Genomic DNA, 22,553 nt, shown 5'->3' on the forward strand with positions numbered 1-22,553 from the left:
AATTTTAGATTGTTTTGTATTTCTTATGCTTTTCTGTATTTTTGAAAGCTTTTTATAACTGGGGAAGAAACTAAATTTTCTTCAAAATATTTTTCCTTCATAGAACAAAGAGGTGAAGAAAAAGATAGGAGAGTCAAAGAAAACATCTGCATCTACTTTAAAGTAAGTGATTCCATGATTTCATATGTGAGAATGAATTTGCATGTGAATTAAAGATGTTTAATTTTTATAACTGCATTTTTAATGTTTTATTACTCTGACTCCAGCTTAAATGGGACAATGTTCAAATTGAATTATTTAAAATTTTTTTTAGATTACACTTTGCATCTTTATAAGTTTTAGAACTTAGAATTTGTTAAATTTTTCTTCTTTTAAATAGAAAAGATACAGACGTTTCCAAAGCTGTTGAAACTGTGACTTCAGCTTCTGCTAGTAAGTTGTTACCTTTAATATTCCTTCTACAAATGAGTATATTTTGTCAGTGTACTAGAAACTTTTTGCAAGATGATACTAGAAAACATTTATTGTGCTTTAGTAGTAGGGACCTACATTGGCCCTGTATTCAACTGTTTTATTACTATGTAATTATGGGACCTCTTGAATAAATATAAGGACTCGAGATAATGTATGGAGAATGCCTGTCATACCGTGTTTCCTCAGAAATAAGACCTAGCCAAGCCAGACAATCAGCTCTAATGCATCTTTTGGAGCAAAAATTAATATAAACCCAGTCTTATTTTACTATAAGACTGGGTCTTATATAATATAAGACCGGTTCTTCTATAACATAACATAACGCTAGTTATGATATATAATATAATAGAATGCTGGGTCTTATATTAATTTTTGCTCCAAAAGACACATTAGAGCTGATTGTCCAGCTAGGTCTTACTTTCGGGGAAATACGGTAGTTCTATAGTTAATAGCTGTTTAGGTTAGTTTTGCAATACCTCCCTTCATTCTCTCCCAATAAACCCATAGGACAAAACAAAGTATGGTAAGATTGCTTGTCTGATCCCCTTTGTTTTTGAAAGTGTGCTGAAAACCAAAAAGTAAGCAAAAAAGACTAAATAGAAATAGTTGTTATACTCATGTGCTAAAAGTTGTTTCTTTACACTCAGGAAAGCACTTCAGTCTTTATTATGATTCTAACTAAATGAATTGTACAGACAGTTTTAATAAACTGTGTTACTTTTTCCTCAGTCCATTTAGGATTGGAAAGGTGGAGACAAAGAAGTTATTGCCAAAATAATACCCTCTTGAGTCTAGTAAGAATTAAACAGCTTGACAGTGAAGGATAAGACTAAAAAGCTAAAATGAAGTAGGCATAAAATATATTCAGAAAGTTAAAGTGTGTTTTGTATGTTCTCTTTTGGAAAGGCACGTATTTAGTGTCTTCTGGATTTTTATTCAGAATAGATTGAGAGTTTTTGGTACTAAAACTAATATTCTGGTGACTGGACAATTGGATTATATAGAAAATGTCATTTTCCCATAATGATTAGTTGGATATTATCCTCAAGTTATTGGAAGTTAGAGAAGATGACTGTGGTGGGTTTCTGAAAGGCAGTAAATTTTGACTAAAGTTTTAAATGTGAACACGTAAACAGGTATATATAGAGGCAGAAGATACTTCAGTGAGGGAGATGACGTAACAAAGGAAACAGAATTGAGGAATCTCTTTATAGAAGGCCTTGAAGAGTCATGCTAGGAAGTTTTTTTAATTTGACCCCATTAATACCATTTCTCAAAACGTGTGAAAGACTAATTTCTGGGAGATGTTTTGGATCAGATAAAGTTTGGGATATGTATTACAGATTTTCTTTTTCCTTTAAAAAGTCCACGAAACATTCATTTTACAAAGTCTTGAATGAAAGAAACTTATTTAACTTTGTTTAACCCACTGTTTTCTAAGTTTGGCTAAGGTGTACCCCATTTTTTTCTGTGTAAGACCTAGTAATAATTGGTACAGACTGTGGAAAATTGCCACAGAAAGTAAAGAACCACTAGTTGTTTAGGATTCTCATATAGATTGGATAAATGGAGATCGAAAAATCCTATTGAGAAAACACAGTTGGGATTCACTTTGAGGTAATTAGGATCTAATATAAAAAGGTTAATTAAAATGGTGTGCGGGATGGTAAAATCTGAATTTTGTTATATAGAATTTTTTAGTGGATAAAATATAAAAATTGAAGTAATTTTAAATCTCAAGGTTTGGGTTGGATGGATTTTACTAGAAGAACGTGGTAATATTGATTATAAAGGAAAACTTAGATGCAGTGATTTATTTGAACTTGGGAAAAACCATGAGCTTAGATTTCAAAATTGCCAAATTTCATCTATCAAAGAATATCTATTGGAACTATCCTTTAGGTAGCCAATCACAGAGCATTGAAAGTGAAATACTAAGGAAATTTTTTGTTAAGTTTAAGGTCTAAATTTTGGTAATGGTCCTAACATAATAAAAGTAGTGAGTAGAGGGAGAAGTGCTTTAAGCTGAGTACTCCTCCCTTCCAATATAAATGTAGAAAGGCAGAGAAGAGCCTGGAAATAAGACAGGAAGTGTCAGGTGGGAAAGATAAGGGTGCAGGATATCTTTTTGAGATCAGAAATGTCAGATTGAATAGTTACAGGAAGTTATTTAGGTGGTTTTAAAGAGAACTTTGGTTATAAGCACAAGTCTAAAGTTTAAAGAGAAGTACAGCGAGGAAGCAAAAGTATAATTTAATCAGAAAGGGAAACTTTAGAATCCTTAACCAGTACTAATTAAAAAGAAATAAAAATGCTTATTGAGCACCTTTTATGTACCCATAACTGGAGGCACATTTTAAGATCTCTGTTTTCAAGTAGCTTAACATTGTAACTTGCCAAATAATAAACATGGAAAAGTGCTATGACAGGGTGAAGGTGATCCAAGGTTAGTTTTATTTAGAGTTAGAATTTATTATGTAGAATAAGGTAATGATTTGTTAAGGGGCATAATCTGTGCTAGAAGACAGAAAACAAGGAAAAGAAACCTCCCATGTGTTACACTATTTATACCGGGCAATTTATGTTATCTCAATTTTTCAGTCCACCCTGTGAGTATATTTAATATAGTTCTCATTTTATAGATGAGAAGACAGATTCAGAGAGGTTAAATGACTTCCTCAAGGTCACATGGAAGAGTTAGGATTCAAACTGAAAACTGTGATTCCAAAGCTTTTTACCTATACTAAACTACCTCCCTGAGAATGAAAACTTGTTTTTCTTTGATCATTCTTCCTCTTTGACCTTCCTTTAATGCTTTTCCTAAAAGTCTCTTCCTCTTGTCATGTCATACTTTTTTTCCTAGTTGATTTCTTCCCACTAAGGAAAGGTAAATATTATGAAGGATATTTGGTAAAGTTCAACATTCATTCCTAACATTAAAAAAAAAAAATAGATGATTACCTTCTTAATAAGATAGTGTGTTTGTGTATCCATACTTTTATTCACATGCATAGAAACATACACATATTTAATATATCAAATTAAAAGCCAGCGTATGCTTAATAGTGAAACAGTAGAAGCGTTCTTATTAATATTGGGAAGAAAACAAGGACTACTCATCATCACTTCTATGAGTTTACATAAATATTATTCTAAAACTAATAGTCACTAGCCAGTGCAGTACAAGTCAAGAGGCATAAAATTTGGAAAGTAGGATGCAGCATTATTATTTGAAAAACGTATGTATGTATAGTGGAAAACCCAAGTATGTATAGAAAATCCAAAAGAATGTTGAAATGCTATTAAATATAATTAGCCATCTTTTCTAAATTAACCTAAGGTTTCAATTGTTTTATTATATAAAAAGAATAACCACCTCAATGTAATTTAATAAAATACTCCATTTACAATAATAAAAGGAAAAATCTATGAAAAGAACATTTTAAAGTACTACTAAAAGGCATAAAATAAGATGAGAAATTAAATGAGAAAACAGCTCATTTTTGGATAGAAAGCCTTACCATTAGAATCTGTCTGTTTTCTTATATTAAAACAAATACTATGAACTTGAGAAAATACCAATAAAATTTTTGAAAACATAAAAGCTGATCATAAGGTTTATACGTAAAAAAATTAACATAGAATAGACAGGAAAATTCTGCAAAGGAAAAGAAATTGTGACAGACTAACAGATATTAAAATGTGTTACAAAGTTAAAGATTCAGAATAGTTTCATGTAGTTGGATAAATAAACAAAAATTAGTAGGACAGAAGAAATGTTTCCCCAAACATACAGAATATCAGTAAATCATTATGGTAATGTTTCATATTAGTGAGAAAAGGATCAATTATTCATTAAATTAACTAGCCACTTTGTGAAAGTAAAGCATTTATAATATAGAAATAAATTACAGATGAATTAAAGTTTTTTCTCCCCTTCTTCCGTCTTCCCCCTCAACACTCCAGTTCAAACCATTCTTAGTTTAGTTGTGTAGGACACAGCTCCCTGGCCCATGCTGGTATAGTGAGCCCTGCGCTTCCTCCAGCTGAGGCTGAGGCAGTTGGTCCGCAGCTCACATGGCAGCCCAGGCAGCCCAGCTCCAGGGAGAGCTGTTGTTCACAATCTTAGCTGTAGAGGGCGCAGCTCACTGGCCCATGTGGGAATAGAACTGACGACCTCGGTGTTAGGAATACTGCGCTCCAACCACCTGAGCCACCAGACCAGCCCAGGATTAAAGATTTAGTGTTATACATAAGATGGTAAAATGTTGAAAGAAAATGTAGAGGTGTTTTTGTCTTTGTTTTAATTTCAGAGTGAGGAAGTCCTTTATCAGGGAGATATTTGACTGCATACAAAGTATTTGCATAAGTATTTTGTATAACTTCTTAAAAAATTGTTACCTGTGCAGTATAGACTAATTTCCTAATATATAAAGAGTTCTAATGATAAGAAAAACATCAACAATCTGTAAAATAAATTGGCAGATATTAAGAATAGGCATATCACAGAGCATAAGTATGAAAATTGACACAGCTTTACTCATAGAAACTGGTGACTTAGTTTTTGTTTATTTATATCAGATTAGAGTGATTAATAACTTCTCTTCCATACTGTGCTTGGGTGGAAAATGAGAAGCCCCACTCTTATGTACTATTAATGGGTATATTAATTGGTACAACCATTCTAGAACACAAATTAATGTTGTTAAAATTTAAATCTGTGCCTTTTGTGTCAGCAAGTCCGTGTGTAAGAATTTATACAGTTCCATGGGTACAAAGATGAGTATAGGGATGTTTTGTGCAGTGTTTTTTCAAAATCATTGCCAGGTTAGCTCTTTCCTATTTCTAAATGATATTTGTAATGTGTCGTTGATACATTTTTCTTGTTATTTTAGCCAAAACTGGACAAGCCAAGACATCTGTAGCCAAAGTGAATAAATCTTCAGGTATGTTTTCTGTTAGGTTTCTAGACATATTAGTCAACTTTAAATTATTTAAGAAGTATATAGCAGTAGGCTTGGATTTCACGTGACGTAGTATGTGCTGAGTATATAGTAACTTTGAAATTTATAGTCATTTAGAAATTTTGAGAAAGGAAATTTCTCAGATAATGCTCTTTCCTTACATTAATTATCAAAGTAAGATAATTTAACTGGGAAACTATTTCTTATGGTGGGTATCAGAGATATTTCCCTCTTTCTCTTTCATTGAGGTCTTCTCTCTGTTTATTTTATTTTATTTATTTATTTTTAAGGAGGGCACAGCCGATAGTGGCCCGTGTGGGGATAGAACCGGCAACGTTGGTGTTACCAGCACCACACTCTAACCAACTGAGTTAACGGGACACCCCCTGTTTACTTTCTTTCATAAAATAGTCCAGATAAATTTACAGCAAATTATGTTCTCTTTGCAGTTTTTATGGGCTATTGTGGTTTTTAAAATAATTTTTCATTTCTTTTCCCTTTTCTCTGAATTATCCTATTTTCCCTCCCACTTATGATAAATGCCAGTTAATTCAGGGTCATCTTTTTTGAGTGGTTGGAGATCAGTGTATTAAATTTTCCCCCATAATGATAGAAAGGAAAGGAAGCAGCTTTGAACTGCCAAATAACATTGTTAGGGGCAGGGCTAGAATTTTCATATAATAATTTCTTAGAAGCAGTAATCTGAGGGGGTCAGAGTTGGCTAGAAAGCTTGCTTTGAAGATGCATTTATTTAGCAAACAGTTTGATATTACTTTGATAGTAATGTTACTCGTGGAGCTTTGGGGAAGGGTGATAAAGCCACTAGCTACCCATTTAACTATTGGAAATTAATTCTAGATATTTTTTCCTTAAGTTTTTTCCCCGGCTTGAAGTAGTCAAGTGAATTGACTTGTGGTAGTAACATAGAACTAGGTGAAGGAAATAATTTAAAGGCTCATTGGGACCCAGGCTACCACAATGTGACAAAACTTGGGAATGACTAAGACATTACTGATTAAGTGACAGGTATTGGTAAAAATTTGGGCAAAAATGAGGATCTGTCTTTGGATATAAAGGGTTGATTTGTAAACTATTTCAATTGATTTTTGTTCATGCCAATAATTCTTTTTATTTGTATTATAACTATTGAAAGCATTATCATATTCTCACAGGGTCCTGTTAGGTAATTATGGCAGTTACCACACTAGTTTATAAATGAGGAAATGTGCACAGAAATCAGTTAATGCCCCGTCTTCACAAGTTGGAATTCAACTTGGACCTACTGTTTTCTGAGCCAGGGTTTTTTCTCATAATACTACCTTACTAGTAATGAATCCTAATTTTCAGAGCTAAACCTCCTGTTCTGTAAATGGAAAGGGTTTTGGGCTTTCTGGTGATCTTTTTAGTGACACATTGATGATCACAGTCGTTATAAACGTCATCTTGGAAAATAAGCAACAGTAATATATGTGTGTGCAAAAAGAAAGGTCAGAGTAATGTACATAGTCCTGTTCAGATAGGGCCCACTAGAAATGAGTCAGAGTAAGTAATCTTTATGTTGCCTGCCCATCATGTAGGTGCTCTTGAATGCTTTTCAATCAACTGGGAGCCAAGGAAACATGGGCTGGGAGACCCTAAATATAAAAAATTGCTTTTGGAACCATTAAAAGCTACATGGGGTTATTTTTATATCCTTTCAGTTAGTCATTTTGCTCTAGTTGATCTACACATTCAGAGATTGATTTAACTTGCCTGAATGCTATTTTTTGGTGTACCCCATTGGGGAAGTAAATTCTCTTTTCAGTAATGTTTTTCTTGCTGAAGACATTATCATCATTGCTAGATTTAGAAAATGGCCCATGCACCCAAAGATGATAGCATTTTATGTTTTGAATAAAACACAGCCTTAATATTCTTTCTTTGTGGTATTCTTTGGGGATTGTTGATACTAGTTAAATAAACCAATTTTGACTACAGCTTTTGTAATTTAGGGAAATTAGCGGGTTCTGTAAAATCTGTGGTAACAGTAGCTGCTAAAGGTAATAAAGCTTCAATCAAAACAGGTAAGATTGTCGGGAATGGGAGATTTTATTAAGTATATTCTTAATTCTGCCTTAAAGAATATATCAAAAACAAGTTTTAAATTTATATAATTTGTAGCATCTAATAATATCTTGAAATGTATAGTAAATACTACTTTGATATTAAAATCTGAAACATACAGGACTTTTAATTTTTGATACTTTGGTCCTCGACAGTATCTACCTTTGTAGATACACTTTTATGTTGGAATTATTTTTGACAGCTACATAATCACAGGCTGCTCTGCCACTTTCCTCCTACAAATTATTTAATCTTGTTTCCTCATTTTTTTTAGCGTTGTCACTTCATGTTACCTTCCTCAGTTTGTATAATTCTTCTGATGTTTGTTATTGTAAAAAGATTTTTTTCTTTCCATGTTAGAATGTATTTCCTATATAAAGAAATGGAACGCTATTTTAAGTAAATGTAACATGTTGACACCAACGTGATCTACTTACTAGTACTATTTTTCCAATAGACTAATATAATTTTAAAGAACCTTTGTAGAAATTATCAAATATTTTTGTGTGTATGTGATTATAATGTGCTTCTGTCACAGGAGTGAAATTTGTGGCTCATTAATGGCCATCCACAAAAATTGTATCAGTTTAAATTTACTTTTAATTTTATTGTTAAACAAATACTGAAAATAAATGGAAATATTTACAAAGAACTGCTTTTATAATAAAGTTGAGCTACTTATTAACTAATATGTTAGTATGAAACATACTAAATGACTGAACAGACCCTTAGAATAATGGTTCAATTTTACTTTTAACAGCAAAATCTAGTGGAAAGGAGTCTCGAGATGTCAAAAAGGCTGGCCTTGTCAAAAACAAATACACCAATAAACCTGTGACTGTACCAGGTAAGCTTGAAATACTGTCATCCAATGCGTGCTTTTCTTTAGATCCTCTTACTATACATTTAAGGTATATTTTGAAATTGCTTTAAAAAATCTTCAAAGGGATTGTTTTGTTTTTCAGAGAAACTTGTGTTAGCTTTGACTTAAATCAGGTCAGCCTAAGGAGACTTGAAGTGAGTGACAGGATAAACTAGCTAAAGTTCCTGTTTAGATTCATTAGTTTCATTATATTAGTGTGTTTTTCTAGACTATTAAAGCAGACTGTTTTATGCAGAAAACTCTGAAATAAAGACCAGTGTGGAAGTCAAAGCCATTGAAAATAGTGTTGAAGAAACTGTTTCAGGTAGGCCAATAGAAGTTTTATTTTCTCTTATGTTTAAAAATAGTTAAATTTTTAAGAAAGTAAAGTAATTTTATGTGCCATGTACGTGTGTGTGTGTGTGTGTGTGTGTACACATGTACATACCCTGTTTCCCCAAAATTAAGACCTAGCTGGACAATCAGCTCTCATGCGTCTTTTGGAGCAAAGATTAATACAAGACCCGGTTTTATTTTACTATAATATAAGACCATGTCTTGTGTTATTAGCTTTTGCTCCAAAAGACGCATGAGAGCTGATTGTCGGGCTAGGTCTTATTTTCAGGGAAATAGGGTATGTATATTTATATTTAAAAAATTTTAATACCAGGGTCATATCTCAGTGGTTATAATTAATATATTGACCATATCACTTAATTTTGTTCTCAGAAGGAATACAATTAAATGTATTATTTAAAAGCCATTGTTACTTCTATAGCTATTTTCTATTTAAATTATTCTTTTTCTCAGTTGTATGCATTTTCATTTAGTTACTATTTAATACATTGTGGGATCTTGATAAATACATGTGCATGAATTCTTTTTTTGTGTGTGTGTCCTAAGAAGCTGCTTTGGTGGCCACAGAAAGTGAAACAATGAACAAGGTCAGTTTTTATATTTTACGTATTTTTTTAAAGCTTAAATCTCTCTGTGTCTCTCTCTGTCTTTCTGTCTCTCTCTCTCTCTCTCTCTCTCTCTCTCTCTCTCTCTCTCTATATATATATATATATATATATATATATATATATGTATGTATGTATGTATTTTTTTTTTTTTAAACTATAAATCCATGTAAAAAATGTACAGGATTTGTCATGGCGAAATATCCTGGTTATTTGTGACTTTTAAAGTGTGGTTTGAGTTCAAAAACCTTGAGCTGCAGAATAAGTCACAAAAGTTTAAAAAACAGAATATCAATTTGTACATGGTTTTGAGGATTACTTTTCACTGAGAGCAAAGTGAGCCCAGAATGGGTGTTTGAGTACACAGCAGGTTGTCAAATTAGTGCCAGTGGGATTTTGTGAAATCTTTTCTTCCTAGAGGCAAATGGGAGATTTGTTATTTAGAATACCAATTGTTCTTTGTGTTTTTAGAGGAGCAAGTGGGGTTTGCATTTTTACTGGGAGGCATAAAGGCTACTGTTTTCCTGTGGTTATATCTGTCGTTATGAGTGTATAAAAATTTCATTGATTCAGATTCTCCTGATTAAGATACTGAGATCATTCAGGTGCTAAGCATAAGTTTACTTTTGACTGGTAGATCCATTTTCTAAGTAGTAAATAAGGATGTCTTCCTTTTTGTTTTAGGAAGAATATTTTAAAGCACTAATACAGTATTTTAGATTTGCTAAAAGCACTTAAGAAGGAACCATTTATGAACATAATCAACATGCTAGTTAAAATTCTCAACTGGTTTATGAAAATTATTCCCACCTATTTTTCAAAGGAAAAATCACAACTTGCCAAATTTATTATTGTATACCTTTGGGGATTTCCCCAACATCCACTAAAGGAAGAATTGGCATTGATGAAAGAGTCATCTTGAAGAATAAAATAGTTCTGAGAGAAGATCTGTGAAAGTATTTACTCTGTAGTGGGAATTGAGTTATGGGGTAAGGATCCTAAAAGACTAGGTAAGCTTATTTATATTGCCTGAAAATGATTGTTTTTATGAAAAGAAGGAGTTGTAGTCGGAGACAGGCAGACTTGTGTTTTTAAACTGTATTTTTAAACAGTGGTTGAAAAAGGAAATGAAAGACCTTTACTAGATGACAAGTGGTATGACCAGACTCGTTCTCTGTACTTGAAGAGAGGAGATATGCATTTTGTTTTTAAGTTGAGGCTCAGTCTGGCCTTTCAAAATGATCAGATTTAGTAGTAGTAAATGCAATTTAAATACTAACGTAATATGATCTACAGAGTAAGCTTAAGTAAATATAAAAGCAGTTAAAGAAATTTTAATGTAAATTCTTAAATTTGTTTTGAAGGAAACAGAGGAAATGTGTGTGGTACTTATTTCTAATTTGCCAAATAAAGGATACTCTATAGAAGAAATTTACAATCTAGCAAAACCATTTGGTGATATAAAGGCTATTTTGATTTTATCATCTCATAAAAAGGTAAGAGTTGATAATAGCTCTTCTCTGCAAGCACATTTCGAAAAACATTAAGTTCGCAAAAAAGGGTTTAAAAGCAGCACCTCAAAATAATTAAGCTGTTTTAAGCTAAGGAATTTTTAAACTATTAAACAGATATCCCTTATTGTATATTATTCTAATCATAGTTTTAAGTTTTAATGATGGAGAGGAATGGCTTACTAATACGTCAAAGTTTTGCTCAAAATTTTGGTTCAATAGAAAATGTTTTACATCTTTAATATGTTAATACAGAATCTTTTAAATGACTTATGAAATTTTGCAGAGCACTTTTTTGCTAGTATTTCTGCTGTTTTATTAATGATACTCAAATGGAAAGTGACCATTTTCAGACTCAAACCAATGATGTCATCAGTACTTAGAATAACCTAGGCTTATTTGTATGTTTTAAGTATTATATGGTAAGTATGTATTGCTTTTGTAATTTTAAAGCAAAACAAAATGTATTGTTAATAATGAACTAATTGTAGAAGGTATTTTATAGAAGGTGAGATATCAGGAAAGTTTAAATTGTGGAAACAATACCATTAGAGTGGTGGAAAGTTGTGTTACAGTAGAAAATAACTGGTGATCACTAGAGATCTTTGAGAGCAGAGTAGGATATACGAGTATTTTTTATGGTAATTGGAGCAAGTGTGCTTAAGAAAACAGTAGGAGAGGAGAGTTAGTATAAGTGAGTTTATATGCAATTTCACAGCACGTGTGTTAAAAGTAGATTATTTGAATGGTTGCACAACTTTGTAAATATGCTAAAAACCATTCACTTGTATACTTAAACAGGTAAACCTCATAATATGTAAATTATATTTCAGTAAAGCTGTTAAAAGCAGATTATTTGCTATGTTTAGAGACAGATAGAAAAAAGGAATGCATTTTTTATTACAACAATTTTTTTATGTGACAGTACAATAAACAGTAAAAATCCTGGAACTCTCAGAACAAGTAATTCAAATTCATACTTCACGTCATATATCAAAGTATATGTATAATTAGATACATTAAATATAAAATCCAAATAGAGAAAATCTAGATTATTATTGGCCCCGTTTTGATTAGTTGAATAGAATTATTAACTATTTGGAGATTTAATAGTTTCCTAGATATTTGGAGAAGTATTAGATTCAATTATATAAACATTTTAAATATTTGTAAAATTAACATGAAAGCAAAATAGAAGTGAATTTAAAATATCTGTGTAAAATGGGGAAACATTCATATACACATTATGCTGTAAAATATTTAAAAGTTCAGTAAATAAATTGGCAAATGACATAAAGACACAATTCATTTTTAAAGAGTTACAACTATAAACAAATATATGGGAGATTTCCACCTCATTAACTATCAAACCCTTTGCTTACGTAGGCATGAAAATTAAAACCAAAATGTGTGGAACTATCACTTTTACACCTATGAAAACAGCAAAATTAAAAATCACTTGACAATCATTGCACATTTCTTTGGTTCTTTAATTTCTCATATTTCTCATTTTATTGATCATTAAATTTATTTACATAACAAATTTTCATGAAATGCTGCATGCTAGACACTGCTCTACTCGTAGGTACTAAGGATACAATGATGAATAAGATTTTCCTTAATGTCATTTACTCCTATTTTTCTCTAGTGTTGCCGTATGAGTTCAGTCATTTATTGTTTTTTGCTTATGGTTGTAATATTCTGAAATTTGGCCTCATCTTTCTGAGGAATACATTTTTTGTCTTAGAAATATTTACTGAGTTATTCAATTCATTTGACTCCTAAGTATTAAATCTTTTCAAGAAAAAGTAACTTAAATAAGACATTTATTTTCTCATTCTTGTAATTTGTTTTAAAAGGCAATTATAGAAATAAATAGGAAATCTGCAGATTCTATGATAAAATTTTATACCTGCTTTCCAATATCAGTGGATGGAAATCAACTCTCAATAAATATGGCTCCAGAAAGCATGAATGTAAAAGACGAGGTAAATAATAGACTTACCATCATTTTTATTAAAAATTTTTATCATATTTATTGTAGTCTGTTATGTTTTCTAGTTTTCTTCTTTGGTTCACATGTTTTCTCTCAGACAGTGAAAAAGCTTCTTTCCATCTCTCTGCTGTCTTGTCCCACTGTTTGAGAGTTACTTCCCTACTGAGGGCGTCTTGTCCCTTATGTACATTCGATTGGAGAGAACGTTAAAAACTTTATAGATACTGTCTGTACTGTCTACTCTTATCTCTGCCATTATCTGTCATACAAACAGAATCATAGAGGTTATCTTTATTTTTTTCTTCTTATTTCTTACAAAGAGTTCATCCCTGGGTCTTGCTTCTTTTAAATCATAAATATTTCTGGAGTTTGTTCCCTGTTCATGCCATCCACCATTGCTTCACCTTATAAAACCTCCCACTAAAGTGGTTCTTTGTATCTTCTACCTTTAGTTTTGTCTCCCTCAAAAACTTTCTCCACAAAGTCATGAGGCTGACATAAAATTCAAATCTAGTCAAATTCAACTGATTTAGGAACTCGTCATTGTTTCTGCGTAGGCTCCTATCAACTGCTAAGAGGCATGAGGCAGAGATGTTAGACTCTCTAGAGCAAGGTAGAAATAGATGTAATTTGAAAATACCTTCCATTGAGAATCACTTTAATGTGATGTAATTGCTGGGATGTTTTTATACATGTCGGTGGTATTATAGAGAAAAATAAATTTCACCTAGTCTTGTAAGATCCAGTTCCTTTCCTATACTTGTGAGCCTTCCATTAGCCATTAGTGACATCCTTGTCGCATGCCACTCTTGGCCTCTATAATTCAACAGCACCAAATTGCTGTACACTTAATACCCTGTGCTGTTTTTTTACTAGTCTACATCTCTATTCTTCCTCATCCTCTACTTTGCTTCTTTAACGTTTTGTTTTATAATTTGAATTCTCTTACTGTCTGCTAAATTAAATCTCTTATTCGTTGTATGTGAATTTGAGTGTCCTCCCTTAAATGGTACCACCTTATTAATCTTTAATGTACTACGTGGAATAGGATAAATTAAGGTGTATGGGTCGGGTGGGACTTATATAACTTGTTTAGGAAGAGGGAAAGCTTTTGGAAGGAACAGAACTTTTGCTGATTATTTTATGAAATAGTGCTTAACGTTTATTCATGTAAGTTATTTTATTATAAATCTTGACTGATTAAATATATGAATTAGGAAGAGCTTACACCTTCAACCTTGATCTATTTTGCTTTCCTAGGAAGCTATGTTTACAACTTTGATTAAAGAAAATGACCCAGAGGTGAGTTTTGCATTAACTGCTTTTGTACACTTGTTTAATTGATGGAAACATTAGTTGGCTTATTTGTTCACCTGTTAGAAATTTTAAAATATTGAGGTGATGGAGATTTCAGATGAGTCTTCTCTTGGTAAAATTAGAAATAAAGGATGATGGTAGTCCCTGTTGTGAATGAAATATTTTCCAGATAGTAGAGCCATATTAAGTGGCCAAATAGTCAATACCTGTCTGAGGATGTCTTGGGTAAATATTATGTTGATAGAAGTAAGATTATACCTCCTGTTTCAGTGTATCAATTCACTGATTACTCAGATCTAAAACTAAGATTTCACTATCTTCACCCACACGGTCATGTTTTTAGTTTTGAGAGAGGACATCACATGACCTCTGAAAATTAAATTACTGTTACCTGTTTTACAGTTTTATACTTCAACTGTATTTTTCTTTTTCTATGCTGTCTCTTTAAAATACAGGCAAATACAGATAAAATTTATAATCAATTTGTACATCTTGATAACTTACCAGAAGATGGGCTTCAGTATGTACTTTGTGTCGGACTTCAGTTTGGAAAAGTGGATCACCATGTATTCATGAGTAATAAAAACAAGGTAACAAGGTCCCTTCTATTTTAGCTGTATATTTTGTAGAGAATATAAAACATTTGTAGAGAATATAAAACATCCCTATATTCATATGGTTTGCAACTTGTAATTCAGCTTCTGAAGTGAAGCACCTGTAAACGTTATTCAGCCTCTTAGCAGAATTATGACCAGCATATTTTTTTCCTGGGTTGTGACAAGAAGAAAGAGATGATTGCTCTCTCTCCTCAGAACTTCTAGTTTTAAGGGGAAATAAAACTTGCACAAGGGAGAAAGGTAGTATAGTGCAAAGAGCATTGTCTCATGGGGAAATTTCGACTTGAGTTAATTTAGCCTTAGCTACCTTTGTGTTAGGTTGGTGCAAAAGTGATCACGGTTTTTAACAGGTTAAAAACAATTGCAAAACCCGCAGTTACTTTTGTACCAACCTAATACAATACCTTGGCTAAGTTGCTTTACACTTTTAGTTCTTATTTGTAAAATGAAAGAGTATTACCAGGTATTTTCTAAAGTCCCTTCAGCCATAAAACAGAGAGTTAGGTCACTGTTTAATTATATGGAGAGTATAAAATGACATTCCTTCTATGCTTTGGCTTTTTTCCTTATAAGAAATCGTTAACTTCTTTACATTTGCTATGCCCTGTGTTTAATATTTAATTCAGATACATTTAGATTAAAGTAGATTTTGATCAACCTTATATTCCCTAGAAAGGTAGGATTTCATATGAAAGTTTGCAGTATTTGCTTCATAGAAAGTACCTGGTTGACCAATAACTAGTTATTCATTTCTTTGACATGCTTCTGACTGATACATAGAGCATGTTTGGTACTTGATAAAATGATGTAAGATGGGAGGGAGATGACAGATAGCATAAGAAATTCTGAGCCTTTACTTTAGGCATCTTTAATTCTCTTATTTTAAAAAAATATGTACCATCCTTTTCAATTTTATGTTGACTTTGCAACATTTTTAAGGATGTTTTCTCTTGTATACTTTGAACTAAGGAGTAACCTTACCTTTGTAATCACATTTGAAACTGGAAAAAAATATATTCATACTTTAAAAAATTAAAAAGAAAGTTTTTTGTTGTGGTAAAGTATAACAATTTACCGTTTAACTATGTTTGAGTGTTAGGTGCATTAATAAATATATTCACATTGTTGTGCAATCATCACCACTATCCATCTTCAGAACTTTTTTCATTTTCCCAAACTGGAACTCTCTATCCATCAAACAATAATTTCCCATTCCCCCTCTTCCTAGCCCTTGGCAACAACCATTCTGTTTTCTGTCTCTATGAATTTGACTACTATAGGTATCTTATATAAGTAGAATCATACAGCATTTGTCTTTTTGTGACTGGTTGTTTCACTTAGCATAATATCTTCCAGAATGTGTTGTAGCACATATCAGAATTTTCTTCCTTTTTAAAGGCTGATTAATATTCCATTATATGTATATACCACATTTTGTTTACTCATTTGTTGATGGACACTTGGGTTGCTATCTCCTTTTATCTCTTATGAATAATGCTGGTATGAACATGGGTGTACAAATATCTGTTCGGGTCCCTGCTTTCAGTCCTTTTGGGTATGTACCAAAAAGTGGAATTGCTGGATCATATGGCAATTCTGCGTTGAATTTCTTTAGGAACGATTCATACTTAAACTTTTTTATCTTCTCCAAGGCAATTCTTCAGTTAGATAGTCCTGAATCTGCTCGGTCAATGTACAACTTTCTGAAACAAAATCCACAGAACATAGGTGATCATGTATTGACCTGCACATTATCTCCAAAGGTGGACATATCAGAGGTAAGATTTCTTTGTATCAACTTGTGCTTTTAGAAAAATGAAAGTGTGAAGGTCATTCTCCCAAAGCAAGAAGATGTCTTATGAAGGGAATTTCAAGAATTATTCTTGGCAGTAATCAAACTGGTTTTGAGTTTAGGTATTTCATTTTAAAAATTGTTTTTAAAGCACTACAATTTTTATGTTTTATGGAGCAGTACAAATTTGAGAATAAATTGGTAATTTTGAAAAATGTGGCATAAATCTTACTTTGGACGTAAGTGTATAGTGATTCCATAGATGTAACTAGATGTAACATGAATGCCTCTAGAACGCAGAGGCTACTATGAATCATTTAGCTACATCCTAGAAAGAAGTTTGTTTATTCTTTTATTTGTTTAAATAAAATTTTTATAAACTCTTTTCTTGTATAAAATAAGATTTTACAGGTTCTTGGCTTACACAGTAATAATACATGTATGAAAACTATGAATACTTCACCTTTGCAAGAATAAAATTTAAACTCATGTTTTCTCTAATAGTTTCTTTGTATCTCAATAACAGCTGGTAAGCAATAGGACTTACATTTGGTGTCCATGTTTTTTATTTGTTTATCTGCCAAAAATCTTGTGCTAGCTCAAGAAAAGGAAAACCCCACCATTAAAACCAAATGAAATAGAGTGCCTATAAGTAAATGCATCATGATAGGTACTGATATTAGCACAAATTCAGAGAGTTGTCTTAATTTCAGAAAAATAATTTTAAACTTTTTTGCCTTTTTCGTTCACAGAACATTATATTTTTGAACATTGTGTTTTTGATATCTTCAAGTTATCACCTGTTCATCTAAGTTCAGAATTATAGTAAACACTGACTGTAGAGAAAGTTTTTTTCTAGAAATAGGGTCCTAAACTTTTAGACTTAAAGAAAATAAAACAAATGAAAATTACACGAAACCTCTACCTGAATTTTTTTTTATTTTTTTTTTAGATTTTTTTGAGGGTGTGGGGGAACAATGTGTTTTTCCAGGGACTATCAGCTCTAAGTCAAGTTGTTTTCCTTCAGTCTAGTCTTGGAGGGCGCAGCTCAGCTCCAAGTCCAGTCGCCGTTTTCCATCTTAGTTACAGGGTGCCCAGCATCCCACGCAGGAATTGAACCGGCAACCTTGTTGTTCAGAGCTTGCACTCCAATCAACTGAGTCATTCAGCCGCCCTAGAATTTTTTTTTTTAAGAGTCTGTTAATTGTTTTATTAATACATACACACAAACTGTAAAGCACTAAGAAACTTAAACATCTAAGTTGTAACAAACAGGTGGCAATTCAACATCCAGAGTTGACAGAATGCTTGAGGGAGATAGAATTTTTATAAGAGTTTATTTGAGCCAAAACTGATGACAGGAAGTAAGACCTCAGATACTCCAACCTCTACCTGAATTGATATTTTACTTTCCAAGCCCTTTGCAGAGCCTTATTCTTACAACTTATTAAATTGGAGATTCCATTTGGCTTATTGTTAAAGTGTTAGCTACACCACTGATAAGCCGGCCTCGTGATCATGAGCATATCATATAGTGTATATTATATCCATTCAATAAATGGATAGTAGAGGCAGGTAGACTAATTTCAAGGTATTGTAATGGTCTGTGTGAGAGTGAAAGTCTAAGTTAAGGAATAGACTATGAAACTGAAATGAGTCTTGCTCCGAGTTTTTAAATAATAGTTCTTAATTTACCGTGTTTATAATCAGTTACGTAACATCCTTATATTACCCTCTCTTTAAACACCTCTTCCCATTTTTGTTACCTGTAAGTTACTTTTACATGTAGTATGTTTCAACCTTTAGTTCTGTAATTATAGTTGCCCTGCATATGAAGCATGAAGGCATAATTCTAAGTACTAAAAACCAATGTCTACATTTTTGACATCTTGATTATGAAGATATTTACTGCAGAATTAAGTACTACTGGGAGTGGGTCTATAAAGAAGGAAATATGTGTCTGTAACTTGTACACTTAGGTGTGACTTTGTTATATTCCCAATCATTTCTCAAAATGATGCTATGTTTTTATTTTCTTTAGTATTTAGCTTATGGCTTTTCTATACAGTTAAGGAATTGTTTTTGTCATTATGAGGAGTAAAGACTGTCTTCATGTTACTCAGGTCACATAATCAGTATTTGTTAAATAGACTTTACCTCTCTTCTAAGAGCTATTTTTCTGACTTCCTGTTCTAAATTGATGGCCATTTGCTTTGTAAAACAACCATGCATCTTTGATTTTGTTGCTCTTTCGAGTTATTTTAGTTATTTCTTGGATTCTGTATCTCCCACTCTCTTGGATTACTTTTCTGTTTGCTAGAATACCTCTTCAAATACTTTTCCCCAGAAAGTATGTATGGGCCGTAAACTTTCAAATATGAATCCCTGCATATTTTGCCTTCACATATTTCATTAATACTTTTTCTAGGTGGAGAATTCTTTGCTCAGATTGTTGTTTTTCCTAACCTGTATTGTTGAGAAGGCTGATTCCAGTCATACCTTTATGTATTCTATGTTTTTCTCTCTGAAAGTGTCATTAAACAAATATTTATCTAATTCCTTTTCTATGCCAGCCCTGTTTAAGACATTGGAATACATTGATGAACTGAGGAGTTGATGTCCCAGTTCTCAAAGCGTTTATTATATTTTAGTGGAAGAGGTGGACTATAAATAGATAAGATATACCATATTTCCCCGAAAATAAGACCTGGCCGGACCATCAGCTCTAATGCGTCTTTTGGAGCCAAAATTAATATTACGCATTAGAGCTGATGGTCCATCCAGGTCTTATTTTCGGGGAAACATGGTAGGTATATGTATAATGCTGGGTGGTAAAAAGTACTATGAGGTGCTGTAGAAACAAATCAAGATAAAAGGATAGAGAGTGATGAATGGGGGCTATGTATTTTATTTTATTTTTATTATTTATTTATTTATTTATTTATTTATAAAGATTTTATTGGGGAAGGGGAACAGGACTTTATTGGGGAACAGTGTGTACTTCCAGGACTTTTTTCCAAGTCAAGTTGTTGTCCTTTCAGTCTTAGTTGTGGAGGGTGCAGTTTAGCTCCAGGTCCAGTTGCCGTTGCTAGTTGCAGGAGGCGCAGCCCACCATCCCTTGCGGGAGTCGAGGAATCAACTGGCAACCTTGTGGTTGAGAGCCCGCACTCCAACCAACTGAGCCATCCGGGAGGCAGCTCAGCTCAGCTCAGCTCAGCTCAGCTCAGCTCAGCTCAAGGTGCCGTGTTCAATCTTAGTTGCAGGGGGCACTGCCCACCATCCCTTGCGGGACTCGAGGAATTGAACTGGCAACCTTGTGGTTGAGAGCCCACTGGCCCATGTGGGAATCGAACCGGCAGCCATCGGAGTTAGGAGCATGGAGCTCTAACCACCTGAGCCACTGGGCCGGCCCCGGGGCTATGTGTTTTAGAATGGTCAGGAATAGCCCCCCTGAGAAAGAGTTACTTGAGAGATGTGAAGGAAGGAAGAGAGCAAGCTCTACGAATATTATCAAGGAGAAGAGGTTTTTAGAAGAGCTAAGGCCTTAAGGACATATTTGGTGATTCAAGAATATCCAAGGAGAATCAGTATGGCTAGTGTAGTGAGCGAGGTTTTATCTTGGTTTGGAACTTATTTCCTATATCCTGCTTAGAGCACTTTATAAAGGAATTTATAAAATCTAAAGATTAGCGTGTTCCTGCACCTGAAGCAAGTTTTCGTCTTATTATTTCTTTCATTATTTCTTCTCTTCAATTTTAGTATTCTGTCTTTCTGGAAATAACACCTGTACTGATTTTGTGTACTGATTTCTTTTTCTCTAGAAAAATTCTTCAGAGCTCTTCAATTTTCTGCAATACCGTCAGCCTATTTTGTATGCTTGATCTCTGGTGCATTTGTTTTTCTCTTGTATTTGTTTATAAATAAAGAAACAAGTTAATAAAGGTATCTGGTATAGATTGCCTCTACTATCATATAGGTCTTTTTCCTCTAACAGCTTCTCCCAGGAATGGGGAGATTGCTTAGAAACACTGGATGGTGCTTATCAACCACCATCTTTAGTTGGAGTTATAGATCATTACAATGTAGACTGGATACCCCACGAGAATGACCCAGTAAAGAAAGCCTCTACTCTGGGACTCCAGTACCCTCACCAGGAATCCTCTCTTTGCACATTATTCAATTTCTTTAAAGTACAATTCTCAGTTTTTAACTTGACAAAATCTAGAGAAAGATGATTCTCAACTCTGCACGTGATTGCCACAGAAAAAGCCTTCAGCTAGTAGGTATAAGCTCTAAAGGGCATATATTTTTGCTCTTTTGTTCACTGATGTGTCCAAAGTGCGTGGACTAGTGTTTGGTACAGAGACACTGAATTTTAATTCTACTTCCATTTGGGGACCTATGACATTCCTTTCTTACTGGTTCAGACATATGTTTAAAAGTATAAATTTCACCCAGCACTTATAGGTGTTTTGAGTAGAAAGCCTTTTAAGACAACTGGTTTCCCTTATAAATAGAAGTATTTTTAATTAATAACTGCACAATGAATACATTGATATTTCAGGTTGATTGTTTTTATTCTTAGCAAAAGGTGGTATTTCCAGGCTTTCAAAGTTCAAAATTTGTTTCTTATTTGTATCAACTTTAAGGAACCTAATTACTGTGTGTCAGTTATTCTGCATAACCTAACTAATGAGAGAAATTTCTAGAACCTAATAGTTATGTGGACACTGATAACTAACTTTTAATATATTTTTTAGGTGTAGTTTTGTTTTTTAGCTTAGATTTTTAAGAACTAGAATTCATTGCATTGATGGGTTAAATATTTAAAATCCAATAGAATAGCATCTAATACATTGTGGAATTACATTACAGGCTCAATCTGTGAAAGACCAAGAACTAGAAAAAGAAAGGTATGTTGCTTTAAGTTTGCTAACATTTTCTTATGGTATTTAGTTAATTACTGAATTTCATTTCTGTATTTTATAGTAATTGTTCACATGTAACAAAATTCGTATTTTACGTGTTTCATTTTGTACATACATATACGAGTATATGAGTGTTGTGGTTTTCTCTTTGGTTTTGTTTGACCAAGGGTTTTGGGGTTTTTTTGTTTCATTTTTGGGGTTTTTTTTTGTTGCTGTTTGTTTGTTTGTTTTTGTCTCAGGTATTTACTGGTTTCTTTATAGAAAAACTATAAACACAATTGAATTAAATATATAACTAGGTCTTCTTTATGAAATGTTTTGCTAAGATTCTCGAACAACTTGACTGATCAGTATTATATTCTTGCTAGATTTTTTTATTCCAATTTAATATTTTTGCGTAATCTTTTAAAATTTCATTGACTTAAAACCAAAAAGGATAATATTCATCATATACTTTGATACTTTTCAAAAACAACTGGGATGGTGGAAGGGATATTTGTAAAATAAAGAAATATGCACGCTGCTTTATATTTTCATAGGATGAAAGCTTGTTCTCCATAGTCTACACAAACTCGTGACTCACAGTTTTGTTTTGAGCACATATGGTGCACCCTCTTCTTAGTCACTTTCTCATCCTGATGAATACCACCCTTATCACCACCTCTGCCCCACCAATCAGTAACCTTCCTTTTACTCTTGTTTATTGGGATTTACTGATGAAGACTTCTTACTCCTCCTTTATATACTAAGTAATTTACCCTTATTTGTTAGAATTCATGTAGTAAGAACTTTTAAGTTTGAAAGAGCAGTTTGAAGGTGTTTAAATATGGAGAGTTTAATTATTTTATTTGATGCAATGTCTAATTTTAATATGCCTGAAAAACAGGATGTCTTACAGATTTTTCTTCTGTAATTATTATAAAATGAGACTTTTGGATGATAAAGATGGTTATGAGTACATTAAAATATGTTGGTAACTTTAGGTTTGCACTGAATTGTACATCATCATACCAATTATATTTACATG

General features: G+C 32.7%; 1 protein-coding gene across 4 annotated transcripts in view; it reads left to right on the forward strand.

Annotated features, from left to right (window-relative positions):
• The window catches only part of ZNF638 (zinc finger protein 638), a 113,162-nt gene that overhangs the window by 77,339 nt on the left and 13,270 nt on the right, over positions 1-22,553 (forward strand). For 2 of the 4 annotated variants that reach the window (XM_074332145.1, XM_019718804.2), the window contains exons 9-21: positions 104-162; positions 380-432; positions 5,370-5,420; positions 7,430-7,501; positions 8,302-8,388; positions 8,660-8,728; positions 9,307-9,347; positions 10,730-10,861; positions 12,736-12,864; positions 14,133-14,174; positions 14,645-14,779; positions 16,459-16,584; positions 21,474-21,511. In XM_074332145.1, the coding sequence (XP_074188246.1) occupies positions 104-162; positions 380-432; positions 5,370-5,420; positions 7,430-7,501; positions 8,302-8,388; positions 8,660-8,728; positions 9,307-9,347; positions 10,730-10,861; positions 12,736-12,864; positions 14,133-14,174; positions 14,645-14,779; positions 16,459-16,584; positions 21,474-21,511 (1,034 nt within the window). The remainder of the gene's footprint in view (positions 1-103; positions 163-379; positions 433-5,369; positions 5,421-7,429; positions 7,502-8,301; positions 8,389-8,659; positions 8,729-9,306; positions 9,348-10,729; positions 10,862-12,735; positions 12,865-14,132; positions 14,175-14,644; positions 14,780-16,458; positions 16,585-21,473; positions 21,512-22,553) is intronic. The other 2 variants (XM_019718798.2, XM_074332146.1) reach the window with 2 other exon arrangements.

The sequence above is a fragment of the Rhinolophus sinicus genome, linkage group LG05, assembly GCF_036562045.2.
Source record: "Rhinolophus sinicus isolate RSC01 linkage group LG05, ASM3656204v1, whole genome shotgun sequence".
Classification (NCBI taxonomy): Eukaryota; Metazoa; Chordata; class Mammalia; order Chiroptera; family Rhinolophidae; genus Rhinolophus; species Rhinolophus sinicus.